Source organism: Ursus maritimus, unplaced genomic scaffold, assembly GCF_017311325.1.
Source record: "Ursus maritimus isolate PB19 unplaced genomic scaffold, ASM1731132v1 scaffold_23, whole genome shotgun sequence".
In the NCBI taxonomy this organism is placed as follows: Eukaryota; Metazoa; Chordata; class Mammalia; order Carnivora; family Ursidae; genus Ursus; species Ursus maritimus.
Window position 1 is genome coordinate 30547237 of NW_024424786.1, and position 27729 is coordinate 30574965.

The 27729-nt window shown below is 49.6% G+C and overlaps 1 protein-coding gene across 1 annotated transcript in view; it reads left to right on the forward strand.

Moving 5' to 3' along the window:
* CUNH11orf49 (chromosome unknown C11orf49 homolog) overlaps positions 1-27483 on the forward strand; it is a 180743-nt gene extending 153260 nt beyond the window's left edge. The window contains exons 4-9 of the mRNA XM_008701011.2: positions 6133-6217; positions 21215-21300; positions 22898-23093; positions 23745-23854; positions 26421-26484; positions 26740-27483. Of these exons, the coding sequence (XP_008699233.1) occupies positions 6133-6217; positions 21215-21300; positions 22898-23093; positions 23745-23854; positions 26421-26484; positions 26740-26914 (716 nt within the window). The 3' untranslated portion in view covers positions 26915-27483. The remainder of the gene's footprint in view (positions 1-6132; positions 6218-21214; positions 21301-22897; positions 23094-23744; positions 23855-26420; positions 26485-26739) is intronic.
* Positions 27484-27729: the final 246 nt, after the last annotated feature.

The window sequence follows — 27729 nt, forward strand, 5'->3', positions numbered from 1 at the left end:
GCCAGGATGTAGTGTGTTCGCCGAGAGTTGTGGTACCTACCGAACAGACATTTCCCATTTTCAGCACTTTACAGCTCCTAGCATCTCCTCACGTCCCTAAATTTGTAGACATGCCTCCTGTCCTGGAGAGTTCCCATCTGTGTACTCACAGTGACCAGAAATTGGTCCCTCTGAATGTTCCTCTGGGTCACTATGTCATGCATGTTTTTATTCATTCATTCCTCTAACGAGTGTTTACTACAATGTGCCAGGCCTTGTGCTAAGGGCTTTAAGTTAAGTCTAACGATTCCTTAATTTCAGGACTTCAAGTTTTAATCAGTTAATAATTATAAAATAATCCAACCATTTATTGAGCACTTCGAAAATTTTTTCAGAAAAGTGCCTTCTGTTTCAACTGCCTTGGGCGCCTGGCTGCCTCAGCCAGTAGCGCATGTGACTCTTGAACTTGGGGTTGTGCATTCGAGCCTCACATTGGGGGTAGAGGTTACTTTTAAAACGTGTTTAAAATTATAAATTGCCTTATTTGATTTTTACAACACTGTGGTTATTCACATTTCTAAGAACAGGAAATCGAGGTTCACAGAAATTGTGTAACTTGTCCAAATCATACTGGTGGTTAACTAGTGGAGCTGGGCTTTGAAGCCAGGTCGTCCGGTTACAAAGTCTGGGCTCTGCACTAATACAGCTGCCCTGTGCAATTTAATGTGGCCCACCTGGAGGGTATCTGCATGTTTCTCTTCGATAGAAAGTCTGTCAGTCAGCTGGTGGGAACAGTCCTACCATCAGAAGTCGTCCACAAACCAGCTGGATCCCACCTGCTGGAGTAGTACTTGAAGGACCTTTGGAGCTAGACAGGCTTAGGTCTGAATCACCATTCTCCCTCCTCTGACTGGCTCTGTTTCCTTGAAAAGGTAATTAACTGCTCGTTGCTGAGCAGGAGCCTGCCACTCCCTCTGCTTGTGCTCTCTCTGACAAATAAATAAAATCTTTATTTAAAAAAAAAAACTATATGATGGTAGTACTATCATTATCCTCATTTTATGGGTGGGGAAACCGAGGCACAGAGAGCTTAAAGGCCAAGTAATCTGAAGTCAGTGGCAAAGTTTGGATTTGGATCCTGGCAGGATAACTCTGAAGTCCATGCTACGAGCCACGGTGCTACACCGTACTGTGTCTGGAAAGGAGAGGATCAAGGACATAAATACCTCTGGTCCAGAGCCAGGCACATAGTCAATGGGACTATTACAATGTGGAGAATAAGAAGTTTAACAGCTCTGACCACCCACAGAAAGAAAGGCACCAATCTGTGGAGAGCGTTCTCATTTTGATCTTACACCAAAGCCTTCTTGTGCCTTTGCCTTGGAGCTTTCAGGACCTGCTGGCTGAAGCTTTCCTAGTTGGGGATGTGGGACTCCTTCGGAGAAGGCATCTGTTGGTACATACCGCTTAGCTTCCCTGAACCTGCCAGGAGGAAGAGCAGGGGGAGGTGGGCGGGGCTGGGAAATGGCGGCCCCACCAGCAGCACAGGTGCACTCAGCCCCCCACCCTCCCGTGGCCTCTGGCCCAGCGCTGGCTTTGCTGCTGGTGCTACAGTCTTTCCTGTTGACAGTAATTAGAACCTTTCAGACTAAATTTCTTACATGAAAAAATCCCAGTTCACTTGAATTGTCTCCTTGATCCAGTTCACCTGGAGCTATTTAGTTCCTGCAGTTTGTTTGGAGGGAAAAACAAGCTCTTAAGCCTTCACACATTACGGCTGATAAGATCAAGGTGCTGAGAATGTAGGTTGGGTAAACGCTGGAGCCAGACCCCCTGAGTTTGAATTCCACTTCTACCTCTTAAGCATCCACGACCTGAGGTTTTTGTGTCTGTGAAATGGGCTAAGCATAGTGAAGATTAAATGAGACGACATAGGAAAACCCTCGCAAGAACAGTGCCTGGCCTGTAGTAAGTGCTCAGAAAATGTTGCCTGTCAGTATTAAGCCCACTCAGCTCTCACACCCTGATCTTTCCCTCCCAGCCTAGGCTTTTGCTCTGGGAAACCATGTTCCCTTCCTGTCCCCAGACTCTGGACCCTTCTTTTCTCACTCACCAGATAGATGACAGTGACCCTTGAACAACATGGGTTTGAACTGCACAGGTTCCTTTGTGTGTGGATTTTTTTTTCAATACAGTACTGTAAATGTATTTTCTCCTTATGATTGTCTTAATATCATTTTCTTTAGCTCACTTTGTTGTAAGAATACAGTATATGAATACATACAAAAATGTAAGTTGGTTGTTAGCAGTAAGGCTTCTAGTCGACAGCAGGCTATCAGTAGTTAAGTTTTGGGGGGAGTCAAAAGTTATACAGGGATTTTTGCCTGCACAGGGAGTCGGTGTCCCTAACCCCACATTGTTCAAGGGCCAACTGTATTTCATCTCTCTAAGCCTCCATGTCCTTATCTGTGAAGCGGGACTGGGAATAATGGAGTCTCCTTCATAAGGTTGTTGTGAAGGTTAAGTGAGCTCATTCAAGGCTCCGCAACTATTCAGTCTCATTACCGTTGTTCCTGAGGCACAAAGGGTTGCCTGAAGGGCCTTTGAGATCTTGGAGAGCTCTTAGAGGGCCCAAAGTAGGCATTTAGGGTTAACTAGGGTCTGAGTGTAAGCCTCAGGAGCTGGGGAGACTGCTGGCTTGTTCGTTGCTGTGACACAGTGCCCGGAGCTGAGGAGGCCCATGGTAATAGTAAACAAATGAATACTGCAAAAGAGTATATAAAAACAGATTTGGTTCAAGGGTGCCTGGGTAGTTCAGTTGGTTGGGCATCTGCTTTTGGCTTGGGTCGTGGTCCCGGCGTCCTGAGACCAAGCCCTGCTCTGTGGGCAGTCTGCTTCTCTCTCTCCCTCTGACCTTCCCCCTGCTGGTGCGCTCTCTCTCTCCCAAATGAATAAATTTTTTAAAATCTTTAAAAAAAATAAAAAAAATTTTAAAAAACCAAGCAGATTTGGCTTAGGCAACCTGACAGAGAATTCTCAAGGCAGACCACTCCTGGTGTTTAAGCATTTAAACTCAGCAGAGAACACCTTCCTTTTCTTCTCTCCCATCTTTGCCCCCAGGATTTAATAACAGAACTAAAATATCCCCCATTGTTTGGTGTTACTATGTTCTAGACATTCTGCTAACTACTTTAGACATCATCTCTTTTAATCTTGACTTCAACCCTGAAAGGTAAGCATCATCATTCCCATTTTACAGATGAGAAACCAAGATTTACAGAGATTGAGCAATTTGCCCAAGGTTGCATAACCATGGAATTGCAGAGCTGAGATTTGAACCCTAGCCTGAGGGGCAGGATGGGGACAGCTCCTATTTGCTCATCGATATTCTGATTTGGGAACAAGTTTTATCACTCACCATTCTCCCAAATACCCACTACACAACTGAGGAGTGTCTCCAAGTAGCAGATGCCTCTCCCTCAAAATGATGTGGCCTTGATATTATCCAGCCATTACATGAATAGAAGTAGAACTGCTGTCTTTGGGGCACCTGGGTGACTCAGTCGGTTAAGTGTCTGCCTTCGGCACCAGTCATGATCTCAGGATCCTGGGATCAAGGCCCAAGCAGGGCTCTCTGCTCAGCATGGAGTCTGCTTCTCCCTCTCCCTCTGCCTCTGCCTCCCACTCGTGCTCTCTCTCTCAAATAAATAAATAAAATCTTAAAAAAAGAAAAGAAAAGAACTGTCTTCCGTGATGAAGTTGGCAAAAGTTCTCTATTTGCCTGGATTTTCATTCATCTATTTATCTATCTTCCTCATTTTACATTTAGGAAATTCAAGTTCTAGAAGTGGTGAACAGGGTGCATTCTGTTATTCTGATGTATTTAGTTTTTCCAAGAGCTGTTGTTCATTAGAGAAATACAGAATAATCTTTATAAATCATTCTTCTGTCCTTGGAAGCAAGTATTTGAAGTACATGAGTTATAATATCATCAAGAAACTAGAGAGAGCTGAGGGTCTGGAAACCAGGAGGCTGAGATTGATGCCCAACCTTGTCTTTCTTGGTTAAATATGAGAGTTAAATAGTTCTCTGGGCTTCTCATTTTCCTTTACCAGTTTATCTTCCCAAGGATATCTTGTAGGTAATTTGGGGGGACAAATATGGATTTCTGTGAAACATTTGGACCCCCAAGAATGGTATCAGATACGTCCGCCATACCTTAACCTAGGAAAGCACTGACAATTCAAAGATAGAACCTTCCTTTGCAGCACATTTGTGCTTCTCCGACATTGCATTTTTTACACATTGAAGGTTTGTGGCAACCTGGCATTGAGCAAGTTGATCAGCACCATTTTTCCAACAGCATTTGCTCACTTCATGTCTCTGTGCCATGTTTTGGTAATTCTCAAAATATTTCAAACCTTCTCCTTATCGTTATGGTGATCTGTGATCAGTGATTACAACTTGCTGGAAGCTCAGATGATGGTTAGCATTTTTTAGCAATAAAGTATGTTTAAGTTAAGGTGTGTCCTTTTTTTTTTTTTAACACATAATGCTATTGCACACTTAGTAGACTATGGTTTAGTGTAACCATAACTTTTACATGTACTGGAAAACCAAAAAATTCATTTGATTCACTTTAATTGAGATATTTGCTTTATTGTGGGGATCTGAACCAAACCCACAGTATCTCCAAGGTATGTCTGAATTTACTTCCTGCCAGAAATCCCTCCTCTTTATACAGGGAGTTCTGGAGTGAGAATAATGTGGGAACCCATTAGACTCAATAGCTTTTCTCCCCTCCCTTCACCTTTCCTGCCCCTTACCTCAAATCTCTGAGACCATGAGTGGCTCTTCCTCCGTCCTTTGAAGAACAAAACCTCCGACTAGGCTGTGCCCGAGGTCAGGCAAGTGAGGAGAGGAAAGTGCACACCCCATTGTGGCCAAGACGAAGGCCGCAAAAGCCATCTTGATCCTTTGACCCACATCGACGCTGAGTCTGTTGCTTTGGTGTCCCTGACTTTGGCCGTGTGGTTAGTCTAACTCTCTACCCCCACCTTGAATTGAGCTTTGATGAAAAAGTAGTAGGAGCCCAGGCCTCTCCCTGGAGATTTGGGGTTTTTATCTTGGAAAAGCATCAACCAAACTAGCAGGGCAGGAGATCTGGATTCCTGTGGCTTGGGCTAACTTAGGTCCAAAGAAACCAAGTGCCTGTGATCATCATCTTCATTCCCCAAATGTGGCCATGCCCTCTGGATTCCCTTCTCTCACTCATTCTCCCAGTTAGGATGGCTTCCAGGTTGCCTGCGCTTGCTTTACCATTAGCTTTTCCTTCCATATGTGAAATGCTTTGGTATACAGAATACTTGTGGATTGCTGCCGCCTGGCCGATCTAAAGCCTTTTGGCTTTTGTCCATGCAGTAGCAAAACAACCTTTACACATCAGTGTATCTCCTCTCCCTCGGGATCCCGAGATTTGTCTCTCTGAGTTTTCTGATGGGCGAACAGAGCCTCATCCTGGCTCATCTCTCCCAGAGCGCTGCTTCTGTATGTCAGGAATCATTTGGTTGCCTTGACTGTGTATCTTGAACATTTGTCTTGGCTTCCTGTAACAGAATGACTAGATTCGTGTGCAATCCCGGATGACAGAGTAATAAGGTCTGCGGGTTGCTATGATGTATTCTTCTCCATATATTGCAAGACTGAGTTTGCCTTAGGAGTGCTTCCAGATATTCTGCGGATGGTCTTTGGGCATGTTGTGGTGAATGGTACCATGCCAGAGAATTTCAGCAGATTTAACCCGCTTTGAAACGACTCGTTCTTGCGGATTTTCATACACAAAGAAAACCAAACCAAGAAGGCTGATCAGGGTACCCCTCTTGTTCCCTTCTCGCCCAACCACTTTTCAAACCAGTGAAGCCCCTTTAGCCAAAATGTTGTAGCTGGGTACCTTCCACCCAGGAAAACTTTGTAGGAACAGTGATCTTAGAATCTCACCCCCAGAGGTTAGCGGCTAGCTCACCCATAGCACTGACTTACCTTTGTAAGAGCGGCTCTATCGAAACGAGGTCTGAAACCCAGGAATTGGCCAAAGAGAGAACAGTGCTTTCCCCACACGGAGATCTAATGTGTTCCTCTCCATTTCATCTTCAGATTTGCTGACCATGAGAGAGTATCACTGTTTGCTGCAATTGCTGTGCCCGGATTTCCCGCTGGAGCTCACTCAGAAAGCAGCCAGGTATGTCCCCTGGGCTCTAGAAGCCAGCTCAGCCCTCAGTGCGCCAGGGCTCCTTAGAGAAACCTGAAATGTATACAAACAAACAAACCATTAGGAAGAATAAAAAACCATTAGGGAGAAACTGGCATTTGGAGGGGGGTCTATTTAGGATTCGCCCCAAATCACAATACTCACTTTCTGCCATTTCCAAAGGGAAGCCAAATGATCCTTTGTGGTTTCTGTGGGGAGCCTTCGGGTCTGCAGATAGAGTTGAGGGGTGGTGAGATGAAGAGGCAAACACACACACACACACACACACACACACACACTCACACACACAGAAGCCTCTAGAGGACATTCTGAGAAGAGAAGGGACAAGAGTTGGCAGCGACCAGTGAAGGAGCAGATTGAGGCTGGAGACTGGGAAGACAAGAAGGCGATAAGGTCCATCTGAGGGAAGGATAAATCGTATGATTTCTGCTAAAAGAAGGTTTTCAAGATTAGTTCCGAACCAGGAAGACTTGGCAGAAATAGTTTAGAAGCCCCTAATTTCTGGGTTTGGTTTCACAGTCATTCACATTTTTAACCAAATGAGGTCGTTGGACTAGGCCTTCGTTAACTTTTCCTTAACACGGAATTTGAGCTAAGGTGGCAAATGGAAGGATTTCAAAAATTGCGTTGTCTGAAATTGCCAGAAAAGAGAGTTTTTAGGAAAATGCTCTGTATTGTACTATTTGTGACGGATACGTGTCCTTATACATTTGTCCAAAGCTATAGAATACAGAGCAGCAGGAGTGAAGGGTAAAGTACAGACTGCGGCTGACAATGATGCGACAGTGTAGGTCCATCGGCTGTAACAAACGTCCACTCTGGTGCCTTGCGGGATGTTGACAATGGAGGAGGCTGGCATGATGGGGGCAGGGAGCAGATGGGAAATCTTTGCACCTCCCCCTCCATTTTGCTGTGAATCTAAAACTGCTCTAAAAAAGTAAAGTCTTTTTTTATTTATTTAAAGATTTTATTTATTTATTCGACAGAGATAGAGACAGCCAGCGAGAGAGGGAACACAAGCAGGGGGAGTGGGAGAGGAAGAAGCAGGCTCATAGCGGAGGAGCCTGATGTGGGGCTCGATCCCAGAACACCGGGATCACGCCCTGAGCCGAAGGCAGACGCCCAACCGCTGTGCCACCCAGGCGCCCCTAAAAAAGTAGTCTTAATAATACTTTTTTAAATGCCCATCTTACCTAAATCATAATATATGATTTTACCTTCGTTGTTTCATTTAAATTCATTTACTTTAATTATCTCACTTAATCCTATAAAAACTGTTATCTTCCTATTTTACTAAAGAGGAAACTGATATAACTCAATTAAAAAAAACAAAACAGGAAGCAGAAGCTCAAAGAGGTCAAGTATGTGGCCTGAATTTACTGATAGCTTGTAAGGAACAGAGGCATGACTTGAACCCAAGGCTGCCTGAACCCAGAGACTTTGCTCTTAACCTCCTCACACTCCTACCTGCTCATGTTGTGAAGTCATTTCTGCGTCGTGGTTCGACTCACTGAAACCACAGCTGCATCAGCGGCACTGCCCCTAGAACCACCTCAGTCCTTCTGAAACGAGCCAGCCAGCTCCTCCGCCAGCTAAAAAGGTGGGAAGCGCTCTGCTGCCGGCAGCGGACACCAGCCTCCCACTGGGCTGGGCTGTTCTGCAGTTCGCCGCTCATGCACTGACTTTGCGGGTCATGTGCACAACTTGTTTAGTGATCACGCACCCCAAAATCTTTTTCCCTTCATTCTTCAGTGGATACTTACCTCTTCCAGGGGCAGTTGGCCACTGGTAAAAGCTGCGTGTAAGTCTTATCATTTTAACTTGCCTGCTATCCAAAGGAGATTTAGATTCCCCCCCTCCCAGTTGAAAATAAAATCTGGGAGATTATCTCTTGTAATTTAAAAGCAGCCAAGTAAGGGCACCTGGGTGGCTCAGTCGGTGAAGCATCTGCCTTCGGCTCAGGTCATGATCCCAGAGTCCTGGGATGGAGCCCCACATCGGGCTGCCTGCTCAGTGGGGAGCCTGCTTCTCCCTCTGCCTCTGCCTGCTGCTCCCTCTGCTTGTGTGCTTGCGTTCTCTCTCTCTCTCTGTCAAATAAATAAATAAAATCTTTAAAAAATAAATAAATAAGTAAAAGCAGTCAAGTAGAGCTACCTTGAGATTTCCAATGATAGCTCCCCCTGGGGTCAGATCATTTCAAGGAAGATTCAGACCCAAAATTTTGGGGGGAAACTTGGTACTCTTAAAGATCGTACTATGATTTCTACATAGCTGAATGATAAAAATCAACTGTGATCTCTAACTAAAGAACTCCTAGAGAAAAGGAGAAAAGAAACAGTGAGTGTGAGCGTGTGCGCTCCATGAGCTCAGGCAGGATCCGTATCAGTCTTGTTCGCCGCTGGACCCGTGTCGCTCAGCACAGTACCTAGATGCACGCTACACACCCTGTGAGTGTCTCCGATTGAACGAACATACAAATGATACCCCTTGTCAGAGACTTTACATGGTGCTAGTAGTCCGTAACTCTAGGAACAAAATCAGCAACTGTGCCCTATGTTCATTTGTTCATTCACTTATATATTCATCACAAATTTTTCACAGCTTTTTGGGACACAATTCAGATACCACATCGTTCACCCATTTAGAGTATAAAATTCAATGGCTTTTAGTATATTCACTGAAGATATTCATATCCATCACCACAGTCCATTTTAGAACATTTTAATTACCCCCAGAAGAGATCCTGCACTCCTTAGCCATTATTCCCCAACCCCTCCCTCGTCCCCAGCCCTGGGAAAACACTCATCCGCTTTCTGTCTCTATAAATTTGCCTATTCTAGAGCTTTAAAATAAATCCAGTCATACACTATGTGGTCCTTTGTGACTAGTCTGTCTCACTTAGCATCCTGTTTTCAGGGTTCAGCCATGTCATATTAGGTGTCAGTAGTTCATTACATCGTTTCCTGAGTGCCGATTTCGCGCCAGGAGCTCCGATGCTACACTGGGGGTGCAGTGATGAGCAGATACAGTTCCTGCCCCTCAAGGAGCTGAACATTGGGCTTGGAAGAGGATCACTTGGGCTCCAGTCACTGCCTGCCACCACTCTGTGACATCTCCCCTTGGTTTCTGTCCTCCTTTTCTGAAAGGTGGGTGGCAAGTTAATGAGGGCGACCTTTTGGACGATATTCAACCCCCCACAGCCACAGTTTGGAACTTGTCGCGCCCATCTCCCATCCCCTTCCAAACAATCTGGTATGTATAAGCCCTCGAGATTAGAATAGAAGTAACATAGTCTTCTCCAGTTCACGGATTCTTACAATTATTGATACCAACCAACTTCTGGAGTGATATTCCCCTAGCTGTGGCCAGAAATGAGGCTTATCCCCTTCTCACCAAGATGCCTACTGGGTGATAGAAAATTCAGACCTCTCCATTTGAGTAGGAAGAAGCCCTGTAGCCAATCTTTGTCAGTAGCTGTGTGAGGGGATTCTGGGAATGCAAGTATAAACAACAGAAGGGCCTAGGGCAATCCTTGGGATACTGGCTAGGAAATTGGACGTGAATTCAGAACTGGGGGAAGTTTGTTGGCTCCCTGTGTTTCTGGGTTCTGTGTCAACCTGCTTCCCCAAAGCCGTTCTTTACCCACTCCACTCCAGCTGGTGTGTGTATAGAAAAAAATTGTATATGTCCCTGAAAGTGTTCTCTAATTGTTTAAGCCTTTCCTATTTTGTCCTGAAGGTCAAGATCGCAGCTTACTCACACACAAGATCAGGCTTCTGATCAAAATCACAATGGGGGGTGGTCAGGCCTCCAAAGCCATTACTATTGCTAGAAGAGGCATTGCACTCTCCCGTCTCGTGGCTGGGCTGACTATTCAGGGCCCTGAGGTCTGGGGACAGGCCGCAGAAGGAGGCTCATGTCTGTGATGACGTGTGCAGAGAAGAATGTCACCCACAGGCAGCTGCACACCAGAGCCTGTTCGGGGGCATGGCGTCTCCACATGTGCCTGACGGAGGGTCTGCAAGCTCCGTGGCCCGGCCCTGGGGCAGCAGGTGTGCGCGGGAAGCACAGGAGAGGAAAGACAGCAAACGGGCTGCACGACAGGCCTAGCCACAGATGCCCTCCTCCTCACGTATTCCCACAGCCATGGGGTCAGTGAGTAGTTTCATCCTTCAATCTCCGTCTCCGTCCTCCCTGCACTGGGAGGCTGTCCTGAAGGTGAGGAGCATGCAATTGGAGCCAGACTTCTTGAGTTCAAATCCCGGTTTCACAGTTTACCAGCTTTTGCCCTTAAGAAAGTTATGTAAGTTTTTGAGCCTCAGTCTCCTCATTTGTCAAATGGAAATAATAATAGTTGTAGTAATTAAAGAAGTATGTAATGTGCTTAAAGTAATGCCTAGCACAGAGTAAACTTTCAGGGTTAGAAGTGGTAGTACTAACCCTGACCTGTAAGAGCACAAGCATCACGGCCTTGGAGAGACTTGGGGGTCCATGCCACCGGTGTGCTACTAACTGGGTGACCTTGAGGCTGTCTCATAACTTCTCTGAGCCTTGTTTCCTTATCTGTAAAATAGGGAATAATAGTAACTAACTCATAGGGTGGTGTAAGTTTCAACAACAACAAAATTATACATATAAATGTATATATAATATGTATAACATAATATGCATATATTATATATAATATGATATATAATATATATAATTTTGTTTTATATATATATATATATATAGTTTAGCACATTGTAGATGTTCAATATATAATAGTTTCTTGCTATTAAAGTAATGTTGGCATTATTATCAGATTTTTAAAAAATAAATGAGAAGTTCCTCAGCTCCCTAAGGCAGTTATTTCTGGCCTTTTTGCACTTCAGAACACTCAGAAAATAATATACACATAACAAAATTCAGTAAAGATGGAGCTGCCCGTGATGAGCCTGCAGGCTCTGGCCTCCTCCCTCCTGGGCCCAGAGGACTATCATACCTGTAGCCCATTCAAGGCACACGTGACACGGGGTCACCTGCAAGGCTTACTAAACCCCAGATGGCGCACTCCATCCCCAGAGTTTGGTGGATCCGAGGTGGGGATCCACAATTCATCGTTCCCAAAGCTTCCTGGGTGATGCTGACGGTCTGGGACGACGCTGGGAGAAGTACTGACTCAGTCTCATCCTGGCATTTTAGAATTGATTGTATCCAAAGGAATTACATTTTCTTCTCTCTCTTGTCATCTAAAACACGATTTAACTCACTTCCCCCTCACTGAAGGCCCGATTCCCTAGTGAATAATACATGTTTAATCGGGGAAAACCTCTTTTATCATGGTTATGTGCTAAATACAGACAGTGCTTCGAAAACACCCAAGTTCCTAAGGAATCTGGTTTTAGACATAACAACTCACCCCCATTTAAGAGGGTCACTTTTCACCTGGCCCCTGTGTCACACAGGCCAGATACCTAATGGTGAAGGACTCAAGCGCTGGAGCCAGACAGCCCTGGACTCCAATCCCAATTCCTTCACTTACTGGCCTGCGACACTGAGCAATTTCCCTAAGCCTCAGTTTCTTCATCTGTAAAATGGAAATAATGATAACACCTGTCCCATAAAGTTGTTTTTAGGATTTAATGAAATAATGCATGTAAAATGCCTGTCACACGGCCCTCAAAAAATTATAACGAGTGAATGGATTCCCGCATTCATTTTTCAAATGTTTCCTGAGCATCTAGTATCTGCCAGACTTCACGCCTTGCACTGAGGAGTCAGCTTTATGCTTTCTTAGTGTCTTTCTTTATGCCTCTCCCTGGCAATATCTTTCTTCCTAGATCTCTTCCCCAGCTCACCCCAAAAGGTCTTTTGCCAAAACAGACCATCCTTTCCTTCTCCATTATTTCATTCACCCAATATTTATAAGTGCCTCTTATTTTTTTTTAATTTTATTTATTTATTCGACAGAGATAGAGACAGCCAGCGAGAGAGGGAACACAAACAGGGGGAGTGGGAGAGGAAGAAGCAGGCTCATAGCGGAGGAGCCTGATGTGGGGCTCGATCCCATAACGCCGGGATCACGCCCTGAGCCAAAGGCAGACGCTTAACCGCTGTGCCACCCAGGCGCCCCTATAAGTGCCTCTTATGTGCCTGTCGTTATGCTTGTGGAGAGGCTAATGGTAAGCAAATTAGATGTCGTTCTGCCCCTCAAGGAACCTACAGACTGATAGAGCCCAGACGTTAAATGAAGGAAGTGCCAAGTGCTATAGGAACAAACAGGAGACCAGCCCTAACCCGGGGAACCATGAAAGGCTTTTCTATGAGGAAGAGATGTTGAGTTTGGGGCCTAAAGGATTAGTTAGAGATGAACACACCCTAACAGCTGTCAAGACTTGGTTACGAACAAGGCCATCCTAACTAAGATAGTATGGTCCTAGAGTAAGGACAGACGAACGCATCATAGCAGACAGGCCAGAGCAGACCCCCAGATTTATAAAAATGTGATATTTAAAAAGGTAATATTGCAGAGCAGTAGGGAAAAGGATGATTCAATACGCATTGATGGGGCAATTGGTTACTCACACAGGAAAAAATGAAGTTAGAGTCCTACTGCATATCCTATTCGGAAGTCAGTTTCACATAGATGACAGACCTACGTGTGAAAGGCAAAACTGTAATACTCTTAGAAGAGAGGAAAATATATTTATGGCTAGCAGGTAGCAAATGAATTCCTTAAGATACAAAAAGCCAAGGGGCAGCTGGGTGGCTCAGTCAGGTAAGCATCAGACTCTTGCTTTTGGTTCAGGTCATGATCTCAGGTCCTGAGGTTGGGGCTCTCTGCTCAGCGGGGAGTCTGGTTGGATATTCTCTCCCTCTGCCCTCCCCCTGCTCGCTCTCTTTCTCTCTCTCTCTCTGAAATAAATAAATCTTTTTTTTTAATTAAAATTTTCTGTTCAACCAAAGATAGCATACTCAAAGTTGAAAGAGAAGCCAGAGACTAGAAGATTTTTATGCATATAACTAACAACAGATTGGTCTGCAGATTTGTTAGTCTAAAAAAAATGTTATGAAGAACTCCTACAAATCAATAAGGAAAAGATGAAGAACCTTAGTAGAAAAATAGTCCAAGGATCTGAGCAGGCAATACATGGAAACCCCTAATAGCTAATAAGCATATGGGCGTGTTTTCATGCCCAAACTCACTAGGAAATCAGGGAAATGCCAATTAAATCAAGATCCTTCTTCACATCAAATGGCAAAAAAATTTAAAGTCTGATAACAAGGGCATTGGTGAGGCTGCAGAACTCTCATGAAGTGCTGGCAGGAGTATAAATTGGTACCATCACCTTGAAGCCATTTAGGCAAATCTAAAAAAGTTCACAAGTAGGGCTGCCTGGGTGGCTCAGTCAGTGAAGCGTCTGCCTTCGGCTCAGGTCATGGTCCCAGGGTCCTGGGATCGAGCCCGGTGTCAGGCTCCCTGCCTAGTTCACAGCTATCCCTGGTTATAAGGAAATACACAGCCTTGTTGGCGAGAGCTACCGTCGGAGTGCTCTGCAGCCCCTCGGCAGAAGAAAGAACAAAGTGCGGTATCTTCATACTGCTCGATGCTGTACAACATGGAAATGGGTGCAGGTAGAAATACGTGCGTCAACACTGATATGTCTCAGAATACCAAGTTCCAAAATGATAGAGTTTGAAAACAAGCAAAACAGAGCAGACAATGTTTTAAGAATAGAGGCATTTGTGTGACTTATGATGGTATAAAAACATGCAGAGGGATGCTCAACCCCCCAGGTTTCCATGGTGCTCCTGGAGGAAGAAGGGATGAGGGAGCGGTGCAGAGGTGGCCTGAACAGTGTGTGTAATCTTTTACAAAGCTTTTCCCAATTGAAGCAAGGATGGCAAAATGGTAAGGTTTGATGAAGTTGGCTAGGGGTCCACAGGAGTTTCTTATATTGTTCTGACTCATTTTCTGAAGTTTTAAATATTTCATTTACAACAAAAAGGATGGTTAGGATGGAGGTAGAGAGCGATGGGCAGGAAGAGGAGCCGAAGGGAAATAAACATCCCGGGAAAGACGCCAGGCTCTCACCAGCGATGACCTAGAGGAGCTTCGAGAAGCCAGTGGTTCTGGAGTTTGAGAACTTTGGGGACCAAAAGAGGAAATGAGGGTCTCACGAGGCCATGCACGGGATTTGGTGTTTATCCTAAGAGCAAGAAACAGTTGGTGCCCCGCTGTCAGGCTTCTCGGGAGGGGCGGGACAATGGGGTTTAAATGGCTGTGCTAGGGCCTTGGGCTCTGTGCAGGGAGAAGCAGCATGAGGCCTCAGCTTCTGAGCGCTTCGGGGGCGGGTACTCAACACTGCGAACAATCTCCAAGAGTGGGAGAAGGGACAGCGCCCCCGGTATTACTGCCGCTAGAGACCACAGAGCCTCTGTTCTTTCCGGGTGTGGCTGTGATTAGAGTCAGGGAGACCTGTGTCTGAATGACCGTTCTTGCATTTCTACCTGTGACCTCGGCCAAGTTTCTGAATCTTTCTGAACCTGTGTGTTCTCCATGAAGATATTCCTTGAGCTCACCTCATAGGATTAATATGAGAAGGAAAGGAAATGACGGATGCATGTTCCTTACTGACACAGTGAGCCCCTAATGAGTATTAGCCATTGTTGTTTGCTTGTCAGCACTCTCTGGATCAAGCTGCTTAGGCTCTGCAGGGCAGCTCGGGTCTGGGGTACCCTAGAGGGGCAGGCTGGAGCCAGGCGAGAGCAATGACCCGGACGTCCCAAGCTGCTCTGCGGGTCTGGACTTGCGGCAGCTTGCGCAGCATGAGGGTGCACCCCCACAGTCCAGAAGAGGGGCAACCCTAAGGAAGCGTCCCAGGCAACTTCCGCAGCAGCTTCTCCCCCCGCCCCCTCACTGAAGGTGCCACCGCGTGGTTTTACCCTCACTCGGGGGTACAAAAGCACAGCCCGCCGAGCTGCACGCTGAGTCCCAGCACACCTGGGGACTCGCTTCACCCATGAAAGACCCCAGTCGTCCGACCTCCCAAAAGAGGTGCTGTCAAGGAAGGTGGCTCTTCTTTCCGGCCCCGGCTGAGGGCTGGCTTCCCCCCAAAGTGGGCTCGAAACTAGATAGTTGGCTTCCGCCCGAGAGCCTCCGCGTGGCTGGGTGCTGGTAGCACTCACTTCCTCTGAGCTCTATTTTTACTTGCTATTTTGAGCTATTCCAGCACCTTCAGCCAACTAGAATACACTTATTGATAGCAACTCACGCTTGTTTTAAGTGTTCATTATACTCTAAACACAGTGCATCGTCATGTGGACTTTTCACCAGAATCCTATGAAATTGGAACTGTGATCATCTCCTCTCTTCAGACGAGGACACTGAAGTGCAGAGAGACACGACGACATGGCCAGGGAGCAGTGGACTGGCATCCGATCCCCGGGCTGCTGGCAACGCAGAGCGCCCGGCAGCCGTGAGTCCGGGGACACTGACCCGTGGCGTGAATAGAAAGTTGGCAAGCCTGTAGGTTCAGACTGAAAGCTGTTGCTTCCTCGGCGCCCACTTAACCCCCGGCCAGCCAGCCCGTCCCAGCTGCTGGAATTGGGCAAAGGAGGGAGAGAAGGGCCGGCCCCCTCAAGGTTAGCTCCGACCCTGCCGAGTGTCCTTTCTTCATTCCAGAAGGTTGCCTGCCCCGGACTCCAACCCCCACACGGTTCTGCTCAGAGCCAACCTGAACTGAGTGCCTTGACGTCTCTCCTACAGCCCCTCTATCCACGCCTGCAGCATCGCCTGCAAGGATCCTTCCATGATCCAATGGATACATACGGACTCTTGTTGGCCACGGCTCCCTGTTGGCTGCACCTCACAGCAGTGGCCGCCGGGCTCCTCCAGGTGTCAGAAGCAGCTGGCTCGTTAGCAGGGGGCCTCTGGCAGCAAGGGGTGCGGAGCCAACTGCCATCGACTAGAAAACACACATGTGGATGACCTCATTTCCAAGAGATTCCTTGCTGCACCCTCTAGGAGTGGTGACAAGTGTGAGTCCAGGATGAAGGAGCTGCCTGTGGGATGCAGGGCCTACAGCCCAGGGTTGTCCCTGTCACCAAAGGCAAAGACAGACCCGTGCCTTTCCCCACACTTCTGCCAAGATTCCACTGCCAGATACCCAGAACTTTCATGGGTCCAGGCATTCGTTTGGAGATGGACAGTGGGACATGTAACGTTTCTAAAAGCTTCTCTCTGTAGGTCTTTCAGACATTTCTGCAGCCACAGGCCCTTCGAACAGCAAATGGCAGAGCCGGCACTAACAGAGAAGCTGTCCGTCTGTCCCACCCTTGGGACAGCACACTCTGTCGGAGCTGGAAGAAGCCCCTCCATGCTTTTGGGAAGCACGAGGCTTCTGCTTAAATCACTCTAGCTGGAGGCATCTCACGCCCTCACAGAGCAGCCTAGCCACAGAGCTGAGCAGGCTGAAGGACTTCTGGAGCCAGACTCTAGATCGCTCTTACATCGTCCTCAGAGGCAGGTCTTCAGGAGTCAGGTCATGGGGCGCCTGGGCATCTGACTCTTGATTTCGGCTCGGGTCATGATCTCAGGGTCATGGAGACCTGCTTGTGATTCTCTCTCCCTCTGCCCACCCCTCTCCCCCCGCAAAAAAGAAGAGTCAGGTCTCAGCCCACACTTCCTCCTCCTTAGTGTTTTCTTCTAAGCTGAAGGATCTAAATGCAGTCATTCGTCTGATGTCATGGTTTGTGACTCACTACCCCTATTCCATGACTCTAGTTTGTTTCTCTTAAATGCACTGTCCAGACCTGAACGGAGTACCCAGATGTCAGCCAGCCAGGGGAGAAGAAAGGGGCCACAGTACGTGGCCCCTCTCATGCATTTATTCATGCTTTCCTTCATTCAACAAATACTTAGTGAGCACCTACTATGTGCCCTGCACATGCCAGACCCTGAAGTCAAGCCACAAGCTGAGAGACAGAGGTGGCACCTGATGGATCTTATACTCCTGGGGCAAAGACAGACGTGAACAGGATGAGGAGGTCACAGGGAACTGCGGAAGCTGGTAGCAGGGAGGCCTACTTCTAGTGTGGAGTGGAGAAAGCTTCCCAAGGACGTGCTCTGTAGGCTACGATGCGAAGAAGGAGTAGGAGTCAGGGGAGGAGGGTGGCAGGAAGGGTGGGGAGCGTTTCAGGTGGGGGGACCAGCTGGTCTGAAAGGCACGAGGAAGGAGGGAGCATTGGAAAGATTGTTAAGGGTCAGTGTGACTGGAACACAGTGAGGGAGGCTGCCTGTGGCCTCCACTGTGTCTAGAGGGATGAAGGGAGGCAGGGAGCCGGAGCATGTGGGCTCATAAGCCAGAGTAAGAATGGGAATTCTGTTCTGAGGTCAACGGGAAGCCCGTGAAGGGCTTTAAACAGAGTTGTAAAGTGGTCAAAATCACATTGAAAAAAGTTTTTGTGACCTCAGCGTGGAGAGTCCACTATAAGGAGGCTAGAGTCGTTGCGGGAAGCCGGGCAGGAGGTCATCCAGGGGCGCACAAGAAAGACGCAGAGGTGGGCAGCGGAGGTGGCTGTGTGGAGAGCAGTGGGCAGGTTCGAGAACCATGCTAGGGTGGGATGGCTGGGACCTGGTGATTGATTGCTGTGGGGCGGGCAAGGGAGGGCATTTCCAGGAGGCCTGCAGGACTTCAGGTCTCGGGCTGAGCAGAATAGGTCTCGGGCTGTTCCTGAGAGCTAAGATCCAGTTGGCAGCCAAGAAAACCCCTCCGTGGGACGCCTGGGTGGCTCAGTGTTAAGCGTCTGCCTTCGGCTCAGGGCGTGATGGGATTGAGCCCTGCGTTGGGCTCCCTGCTCTGCTGGGAGCCTGCTTCTTCCTCTCCCACTCCCCCTGCTTGTGTTCCCTGTCTCGCTGGCTGTCTCTCTCTGTCAAATAAATGAGTGAAATCTTTAAAAAAAAAAAACAAAAAAAACCCTCTGTCCTTTGCACGCATGCTGCTGGCTTCCAGGCACATGCCCCTCATGTCACGGTCTGCCTCCCCCAACCACCCTGCTGATCTCTCCCACCTTTCAGCCAACGAGCCGCCCTGCCCGCGGAGCCTGCCACACTTGTGCGGTGGGTCTCCTGCCCTCCAACGGCTGCCCCCTTCCCCAGCTGCGCATCTTAAAAGAGGCTGCTAATGTCCACAGTAAAGAATGGCCCCGACAGAGGCTGCAGGCCAGGTCTGACTGGAAGGGCGGGCCCTGTTTGCAGCGTCTAGTCCTCTCTGCGGCTGCGAGAGGAAGATGCTTATGGCAATTGGCTTCAAAGCCCTGGTGTGGCAGCGCCCGTCTCGGGAGCATGCTGATTAGCAAGAATTACAACTTCTGGAATTAGACAATGGTGATGGTTGCACAACTTCGTGAATATACTAAAAAAAAAATTGTACGCTTTTAAGGGGGAATTTTATGGCATTTGAATTGTATTGCAATATAAATGAAGAAATAAAGAAAGAAACGGTACATGGAGGTCATTGCTGTAAACAGGAGCACTGGGTCCAGGTTGATGATAAAGAAGAGAAGCCAAGTAACATCTTCAAAGGCTCTGGCTCCCCTTCGTGGTTTCCTGCTTGGGGACGTTCTCAGCCCAGTGCTCTTCCCTAGTAATTAACTTCAGGCCATTCGGGTTCTTAGCTGTCCTGGGAGTAGGGCAGGAAGGAAAGGTCACTGGCTTCCCTCCGCAGAGACCTTTTTCTTCTCTACTTGCGCCTGGGAAAGCTTTGAGGTGGCTCGACCCCCGAGTGCTCTGGGAGAGCTCTCTCTTCCTCTGTAGTTTGGGTGTCTTTGCTAACCGCAGTCTGCCCCACCTGCCTTCTCTCTGCCCTCTGTCGCCTCTCCCTCCCCATCCAGATATCACAATCTGGGCTTTGTGCCCTCTCTCTTCCTTTTTGCCTGCCTGGGTTCTCTTGGGTTAGGAGAAATGGGGGCAACTACCTGGTCTATGTTGGTCCCGGGAGCCACTGATGGAGAGACCAGGATGCCCCCATGTGGCCATCAGTAGCATTGCTTCTGGCCTTGAATTTTTTCCAGCGGAAATTTTAATGTTCAAATCTGGGGCAGATGTTTTTCTTCCCCAAGAGATACATGAGAAATGTTAAGGCCTTAAAATATAGGTGAAAAGAAAGAAAATAAATTAGCCACATAGATTACAAAATAAAATGTTAGTGTTTATATTCTGTATCTTTATTTTAAGAGAGGCAGTGTGAGGGGCACCTGGGTGGCTCAGTCGCTTAAGCGTCTGCCTTCAGCTCAGGATCGAGCCCCACATCAGGCTCCCTGCTCAGTGGGGAGTCTACTTCTCACTCTCCCTCTGCCTTTCCCCCTCTTGTGCACATTCTCTCTCTCAAATAAATAAAAATCTTTTTAAAAAATAATTAAAAGAGGGGCGCCTGGGTGGCACAGCGGTTAAGCGTCTGCCTTCAGCTCAGGGCATGATCCCAGCATTGTGGGATCGAGCCCCACATTGGGCTCCTCTGCCATGAGCCTGCTTCTTCCCCTTCCACTCCCTCTGCTTGTGTTCCCTCTCTCGCTGGCTGTCTCTATCTCTGTCAAATAAATAAATAAAATCTTTAAAAATAATGATAATAATTAAAAGAGGCCGTGTGGCCTAATGGAAGTACCATGGCCTGTGGAGAAGAGCAAACTCCCCAGCTAGGCGGTCTTGGCAATCCGACTTCTCTGAGACTTAGTCCCTTCACATGCAAAATGTACATAATTGCAAGACCTACCTCACAGGAATGTTGTGGGATCAAATCCGCTATATTAAATGCCTCGCACCGTGCCTGCCAGGAAGTAGGTACTCAGTGCACGTCAGCCGTTCCTGTCGTTGCCATTACTACGACTAGAGACTGGATGGAGGAGCGCTCTCTCTCTTCGGGGAGCTCTGAAAGCAGCGCTGGCTGCCTCGCACAACTGCAGGGGCGCCTGCCGCTCTCCTCTCTCGAACGCCGCCCCCCAGAGGTGTGCAGGGTCGGCTCTCTCTGGAGCCGATCCAGGTGCCTGTTCGGGGACCCTCTGACACAAGGAGGTAAAGAGAGATTTCAAAAAATACACGAGAGAGCAGAATAAAACAATTTTGCCAAACAGGAAAGACAAAGCCAGGAGGGCCAGTCAGAAACAGATTGGGGGCCCCGCTCCCCTTCAGTAGCTAATTTTGGCGCCCTGCCTGGGACCTGGATAGAGCCCAGCAAGTGCTAATTTCCTTCCCTTCCTGTGCCCTCCTGCACGAGGCCCTGAGCAGAGTGTGAACATGGCCTTGGTCTGATCATTCAGTCATCAGATGGCTTTCTTCCTGAGGTGGGAGGGCCTCGCAGGGGGTGGTCCGCTTGTGGGAGCAGACAGCAAGGAGGGGCACAGCCGCCATGGCGACACAAGATGGGGTGTGTCTCAGACCCTGTCAAGGGCAGAGTCCCCAGTAGCTCGGTACCCTCTTCCCTTGTCTGCCGTCCGTGTCCCAGGACGGAGGTGCCTGTAGTCGTCTGGGCCCTTGGTAGCTTATTAAATCTCAGTGCCACTTGCCAAGACCTCTTTAAGCTTCCTGGCTGTTCTTTTTGCCTTTTCTGCTCGGCTGTATTTATTCTGAACTAAATGGTCCTCGCTGCAGGATGAAAGGATTTGCTGCTGAGTATATGAAAAGAAATCTTGGCCGCATTACAGTTGCACCCTGTCCTTGCTGCCCACCCCCACGCTCCATCCACTAGCTGGTGCCACCGAGACTGAACTGGGAGCCTGTCCTTGGTCGTGCAGCTTGGTGGCAGAGTCCCACTGATGGAGAAGTGAGGTGACTGGAGGAGCTGGCCTTTGGGATTCCCTCTCCCAAATGTCTTGCTGTCCCCAAAAGACTGGAGCCCCACAAACAGCTCACTGACATGCTCCCTAGCCCCACCCCACCCTCCCCCCCCCCACACGTTCTCTCACGTTTTCTCCCTCTTTCTCCCTCAGGATTGTGCTCATGGATGACGCCATGGACTGCTTGATGTCTTTTTCAGACTTCCTTTTTGCCTTCCAGATCCAGTTTTACTACTCAGGTGAGAGCCTTCCAGGGTCCCATGTGGGCTCCTGTCAGGGGCATGTCTGCCTGTCCTACCCCGGCGTCCTTTCCATCTGCTGCCTGGCACGCACATTCCCCCCACCCCCACTGCCTTCGGTGGCGTGCTTCACCACGGGTCACAGACAGGATGTCTCGTTCCCACTGCTGGTCACAAGATTCGGTCTGACAGCTGACTCCCTCAGCCTTCTCGAGACAACGAAAGCCATGGCGCTTCCAGCCAGCGCGCGGCAAATCCATCTAAGTGATAGGGACAGTCACTAGAGCCATGCACGCTGCTGTAACACACACGACACGCCCACGGTGTGTCCAGTACTCACTGTGTGTGCCAGGCATAGCACTGACTTTAGTGCTTCCGACAGCCCTAGGCGATAGGTCCTCTCAGAGACCCGCTGAGACACAAGGAGCCCAAGTCGCAGAGCTGATTAATGGTGGAGCCCAGACCTGAACAGAGGGCTCGCTCCAAAGCCGGGGCTCCTGGCCGCGCAGCGCTCTTACTGCCATCAGAGGGGTCTCCCTCGGCCCCGGCTCATGTGTGTGGGCACACATTTTCCCACCCACACAGCTTTTCCTAAGCAGACACCAGCCCTATCTCACCCGCCTGTGCTGCTCCCCATACACACTGGCTATGTCCTGAAATTCCTTCTGGAATCAGGTGTAACAGAAATAGACGCATAAATACAAATGCACAGCAGCTCACACCGTGCACACAGCAACAGACGGCATGCTAGGGTCAGAAATTGCTGACTATGTCCATAAACAGACTTGTTTAAAATGGGCTCTTCCAGTAAACAGAAGGCTGTCCTTGGAGCCTGGACGTGGCCTCCCTGCCAACTGGTGACCCCAGCCAGCCTTGGCCTTTGTCAGGCACCACATTCTGTTTTCTTGATGGCAGCACAAGGGCCTGGTCCGGCAGGGGTGGAGCCTGGGGTCTTGCCACCTGCTCTTAGCGGCTGCAGGCATCTATTTCCCATTTCTCTGAAGCTCCTGGGCCCTGGAGAGGGAGCAGCTACGTCTGGGAGAAACTTCCCCTCCTGCCTTTCAAACATGTAATAAGTTAGCAACTTGAGGCTTTCTCTTCCATGCTGGCCTTCCACCACGCTTTCTTGAGGCAGGGAGGCAGGTGGCCTCACAAGTGAGATGGGGCTCACCAGTGCAAGTGTGCACACGTTCACGCTCTAAAAAATATTTCTAACACTTAACGTGTGCCCAGCACTGTGCTAGATAACGGGGCAGGAAGAGGGGCGAGGCACGACCCCTGCCTTTGTTCAGAATCTTCCACTCCAGCAAAAAGGCACAGCAAATACCCAAAACACAAAGGAGTACAGGGTGCTCGGAAAGTAGGGAATAGGGCATCTGCCTGGGCTAGGAGGTGCTGGAGTGGAAACACACACGGTGGTGTCACCGCTCCCGAGGGCACTGGTCCCATGAGGTCGAGGGCTTCTGCTCCCAGGCCGCCATGCACTGAGCACTGAGGCTGGTGGGGTGCTGAGCTAACAGAGAAGGGAGGATGCGGCCAAGGGACCCCATGTGTCCTTCTTGCCTGACCCGTGCCCCTTCCCCATCACACTATGCAGAGTTCCTGGAGAGTGTGGCCGCCATCTATCAGGACCTGTTGGCAGGCAAGAACCCCAATACCGTGATTGTGCCAACGTCATCCAGCGGGCAGCACCGCCAGCGGCCTCCCTTGGGCGAGGCTAGCATGCTGGAGGGAGTGGAGGCCTCGCTGTTCTCCCAGTGCCTGGAGAACTTGTGTGACCGGCACAAGTACAGGTGAGAAATGGAGGCCCCACCTCAGCCCCGGGGACTGGGCTGCTGGCTCTGGAACAGATGTTCTGATTGGTCCACAGCTCCCGGGGCCCTCGACGGCTGAATAAGCACGGTGCCATCTGCCCAGACCAGGCTGTGGCTGATGGGAAGGCTTCCCGGGGGCTTCCTTAGGGAGGATGCTTCCATGTGGTAAGACCAGCTGTAGATGACCAGCTTGGCCCCCTTCTCCTTGCCAGGAGATAGATTGGCCTTGGCTTTTTAGAGAGAAGGGGAAAACATTCACTGTACAAAGAATTCACTCGACAGAAAGGGAGGGCGAAGCTGTCCAGTGCAGCACAAGGTCTCCTTAGAGACAGAGCAGCCCGTTTGCATTTCCTCCAACGCCAGGCTGCCGCCCATTGCCTTTTCGCCATTCCCTTCCTCCCACTACCCAATTGAAAGCACCGGTTAGCGAACATACCAGACCTTTCTGTCCCCCGTCAATGCCTTACTTCTGGAGCTCTGCCATGCTCTCCCAGGGTCTAGGGCCCCCTGGGGCAGACAGGGTTCCTCAGTCCTGGCTTTGGGCACCCTCCTAAGGCTGAAGGACTGGATGAAAAGATGGCACTCAGACTTGCTGGTCTTTGAAGCTGGCTTCTGTACTCTCCCTTCCAGCTGTCCCCCCCCAGCACTTGTCAAGGAGGTACTAAGCAACGTTCAGAGACTGACCTTCTATGGATTCCTTGTGGCTCTTTCAAAGCATCATGGAATCAACCAAGCCCTAGGTAAGCCAGAGCTGGCCACGGCTAGCCTCCCCTCTCCTCCAGCACAAAGCCACGTAGGAGGCAGCTGCTGTTGGCAGACAGGGTCCCATGGAGGAGGGGGCATCACCATCCCCACTGTGACTTCTCACGGTCAGACTCGGAGGTCTAGGGAGCCAGAACGTGCACAACAAAGACCGTGCTGGCTTAGGCCTCTCACACTCTGGGGGGAAGGGACAACCTTCCCCACCCAAGGCCCTGCCCCAACATGAAGCAGCCTCTTGGTGACAGGGGTGTGCCCACTGCCTCCCCACAGAATCCCCAGCCCTGCTTCGGGGAGTGGCCTGCAGGCTCGGCAGACACAGGGCTATTTACTCAGTGGCTTTGGAGATTATGTATCAAAGAGACCTGAATCCCATTTGTAAGCAGGGCAAAGGTGTGTCCAAGGCAGCCTTTATTCCCAGCTGGAAAAAAAAAAAGAAAACTGATTAATCTGAAAAGGAGTGAAAAATGAGGGGAGAGGCCTGCACTGGCCCAGTTTTTCCTGTCTGTCGTTTCTTCCTCTGGTTGGCCTTCTCCACCCACCCCGCTCTTCTCCCTCTCACACCTGCTGCTCTCCCAAGGGAAGAGCCACTAGGCCACCATCCAGCAGAGCTGGAGGGCTTGTTATTCGTCTCCCTCTTCCAGAGGTATCCAGGTGTGCTTGAGGCCCCAGGTTCCCGAGTCCCAAAGAACACATAGCCTTCCCCCAGTTGAGAGAAGGAGGTCAAGGGAAGGAAATTTAACATTCTTTAAATGCCAACCATAGTAGGCCAAGTTGCCATAGATCTTTCACGATACAAAGCGCGCTGGGAATGCACCCAAGAGCGCCAGCCCCAGCAGGACTGACTGAGGCCCACTGAGGCACGATGCTGCCTAGCAACCTCCTTATTCTGAACTGATGGTTGGGGTATGCACATGTCTAGGGACCCCTCAATAAGTGTCGCCAAGGTCACTGGTTGGACCAGAGTAGAAAGGCAAATAGGAGCCAGAAGTCAGGAGTTAAGGGGGCAGTGGGTGGAGACTGGCTTAGGTTTCCTTTCACACCTCGGTAACTCACCGCCCTCCCTTCCTTTCCACCAGTCAGCCCACAGGAAGGAAAAGGAAAAGCTAACTAGCATAGGGTCAGAGCCTGGACAACCTCATGCCCTCACTTTTCCAGGGCCTTTAAAAAGGGCGATCACTGCGTCCACCGCTTTGACCAAGCATGACTGCTGGGTGGAGTGGGAGATGGAGCCTCTGCCCTCACCCGCATCTCCAGGGTATGGAATAGAGACCTGGAGATACTTGGGGTGCAGCCAGTTGTGGAGAGGGGCTGTCCTTTCCCTTAGTCCTCAAGGCACTCACACAGACACTCACACACACGAAAGGAGAGGGCTCCATGGAATGCAGTTTGAAAACCACTAAGACCAAAGGGGCCAGGAGGCACCATCTGAAAAAACTTTGGAAAAGTAGGGAATTGAACTAGAGCCAGATGGGTAAGTTTAAGATCGCGGCTTTCTAGAGACCAGCACTGTTAGCTGCCAGATCCACATTCTGACCACCAGCGAGCCTTTTCCGTCACAATCTGCTGGTGAGAATCCTATCTGCAGACTTCGGCTCCGCCTTCTCTCCACTGTTGACAACTCCAGGGAGAATCCAGGAGGGTCTCCTCTCACCTTTCCCCAGTATCGCAGCATGACTTCCTTTGGTTTATAGCTGAGGAAACCAGCTCAGAGAGAGTTGCTGCCACAGGGATGAGGCAGCTGCCCTCCTGGCGGCTCCTGCCCTGAAGAAGAGTTGGGTCTAATTCTGCCCCAGCCTGCTCTTCTCGCCCCTCAGAGAGTCTCTGAGGAGCTGAGACAGCATTTTTGACCATACTGTCTCCAAAGTTGGCTCCCTCTGATTTGGGGGGGGCACAAAACTGGATAATTTCTGATTTGGGGGATAAGTGGACATACTCTATGTGTCTGGCTCCCAGTATCTGGGGCCTCAAGGAAGGAACTGAACCCCCCAAGCCCACACCAGCCTACAACCCTCCACCCAGTCTTGGAAGGAGATCACCCTGTGTGTGCAGTGACCTTGAGGTGTGGGGATGTCTCATAGCTGTGGATCCTACCCCAAGCTGAAGAGGGTAGGCATGAGTTCACTGAATTTATCTAGCAGTAGCCACAACTTCCTGCCCCCATAACAGTCCTCTTAAAACTTCTCTTAAGAGCTCTTCCCCATGAACAAGTCATGGGAATAAAAGGCACAGCGTAGAGATTATCATCCATGACATTGTAATAGTGTCTTACGGTGACAGATGGTGAGCACGGTGTAACATATAAAGATGGTGAACCACTATGTTGTACCCCTGAAACTAATAGAACATTGTGTGTCCACTGTACTCAAAACTTTTTTTTTTAGAAAGAGCCCTTTCTCTGATCTTTCAGGTGAGCCCTCCCAGGGTCAGCAGAGCAGGTAGACGTGAAGGTGAGGGGCATGGTGGCATCTGCTGGGGATGCGGCTGTCTGACGAGCCTGCCTGAAAGACGCTCAGATTAAGTTTGTGCCCCCCAATTATCTCATAGGAGCTTTGCCTGACAAAGGGGACCTGATGCACGACCCAGCCATGGACGAGGAGCTGGAACGGCTGTAAGTGTTGGGGGGTGACGCTGCCCCCTTGTGGGGAAGGCCATGCGTCCCTTGGACATGACAGTGCCCTGTTGTGGGTCACGCGATTGTCAGTCAGGGAAGGGTTTGGGCTCCAGCAGAGGCCTGAGGTAGCCTCTCTTCGAGTCCTTTGGGAATACAGCCCGTGGTTTCATCCAAATGCAAGAGTGAACATGGAGGTCCTGGTCTCTAGACAGGAGGCATCTAGCTGCCCTCTGGGCTTCTTCCCTCCTTCAGGCTGGCCCAGGTTCCAGGCCTGGTCAACTCGGCCCCTGCCAATCCAGAGGCCAGCTGCCTGCCTTCCCGGACCCCTCCCCGGGTTGGCTCTCCCTGGAGACCCCTTCATCACGCCCGCAAGGTGGATGCAGAGAGTGATGGCTCCACTGAAGAGACGGACGAGTCCGAGACTTGAGGCATCTGAAGGGTCCTGTCCACATCGCCCCTGTATCCAGCTCCCACCCAGCCCTTGGGACTCCCACCCAACCTCCTCCCCCACTCCTGTGCCATGCTGCCCTCTGCTGGTGAAAAGCCTGAATAACAGGCCAAGCCCAAAGACCAGCCAGAGGGGTTCCGGTATCATCAGCCAAGTCAAGCAGTGACTCTGGAAAGTAACAGCCTACTCTCCTTGGCCCTGTCAGCCTCTGCACTTTAGTCAGGCCCCAAGCTGACAGCAGACTGAGCGGAGGCCATCAGGAAGGTGACTTGCTGACAGTCCCCACCACGTAAGGGTGATCTCCTCACAGTAATTCTAGGAAGAGGAGACCATGAATAACGGTGCAGGGCCTTGCATGGTCAAGGGCGACGCCTGTGGTGCAAATATAGGGTGGACATAAACCCAGTGGCCTTCTGCTGGAGGAAGAGCCACTAGCATGATAGGATGAAGGGTAGGCAAGAAGACAAGTCCACTTTCAAAAACTGCTCCAAGTCCCCTCTGTGTCTAACAGTTCAATATGTTAAATGAATAAAGTCCCTTGTATCTGGTAAGTGGTGAATCAAAAGCCACTAGACGGAGGAGGGCGTAAAGGGAAGGGGAGAGTTTGTGTTTTTGGTGCTGAGTCCCAACTTTTCTGGCAGGACTGGGAGGTAGGGGCCAGGGGACCACTCAAGCCTGGAGACCAACCTCAGAAAATGCGCCAAGAGGGACTCCCCTCCTGCACAGGACAGCAGGCTTTCAAAGGCGCTTTCAGCTGGAATGAGCCTTCAGAAAACAAGTTCAGAGGGTTCAAG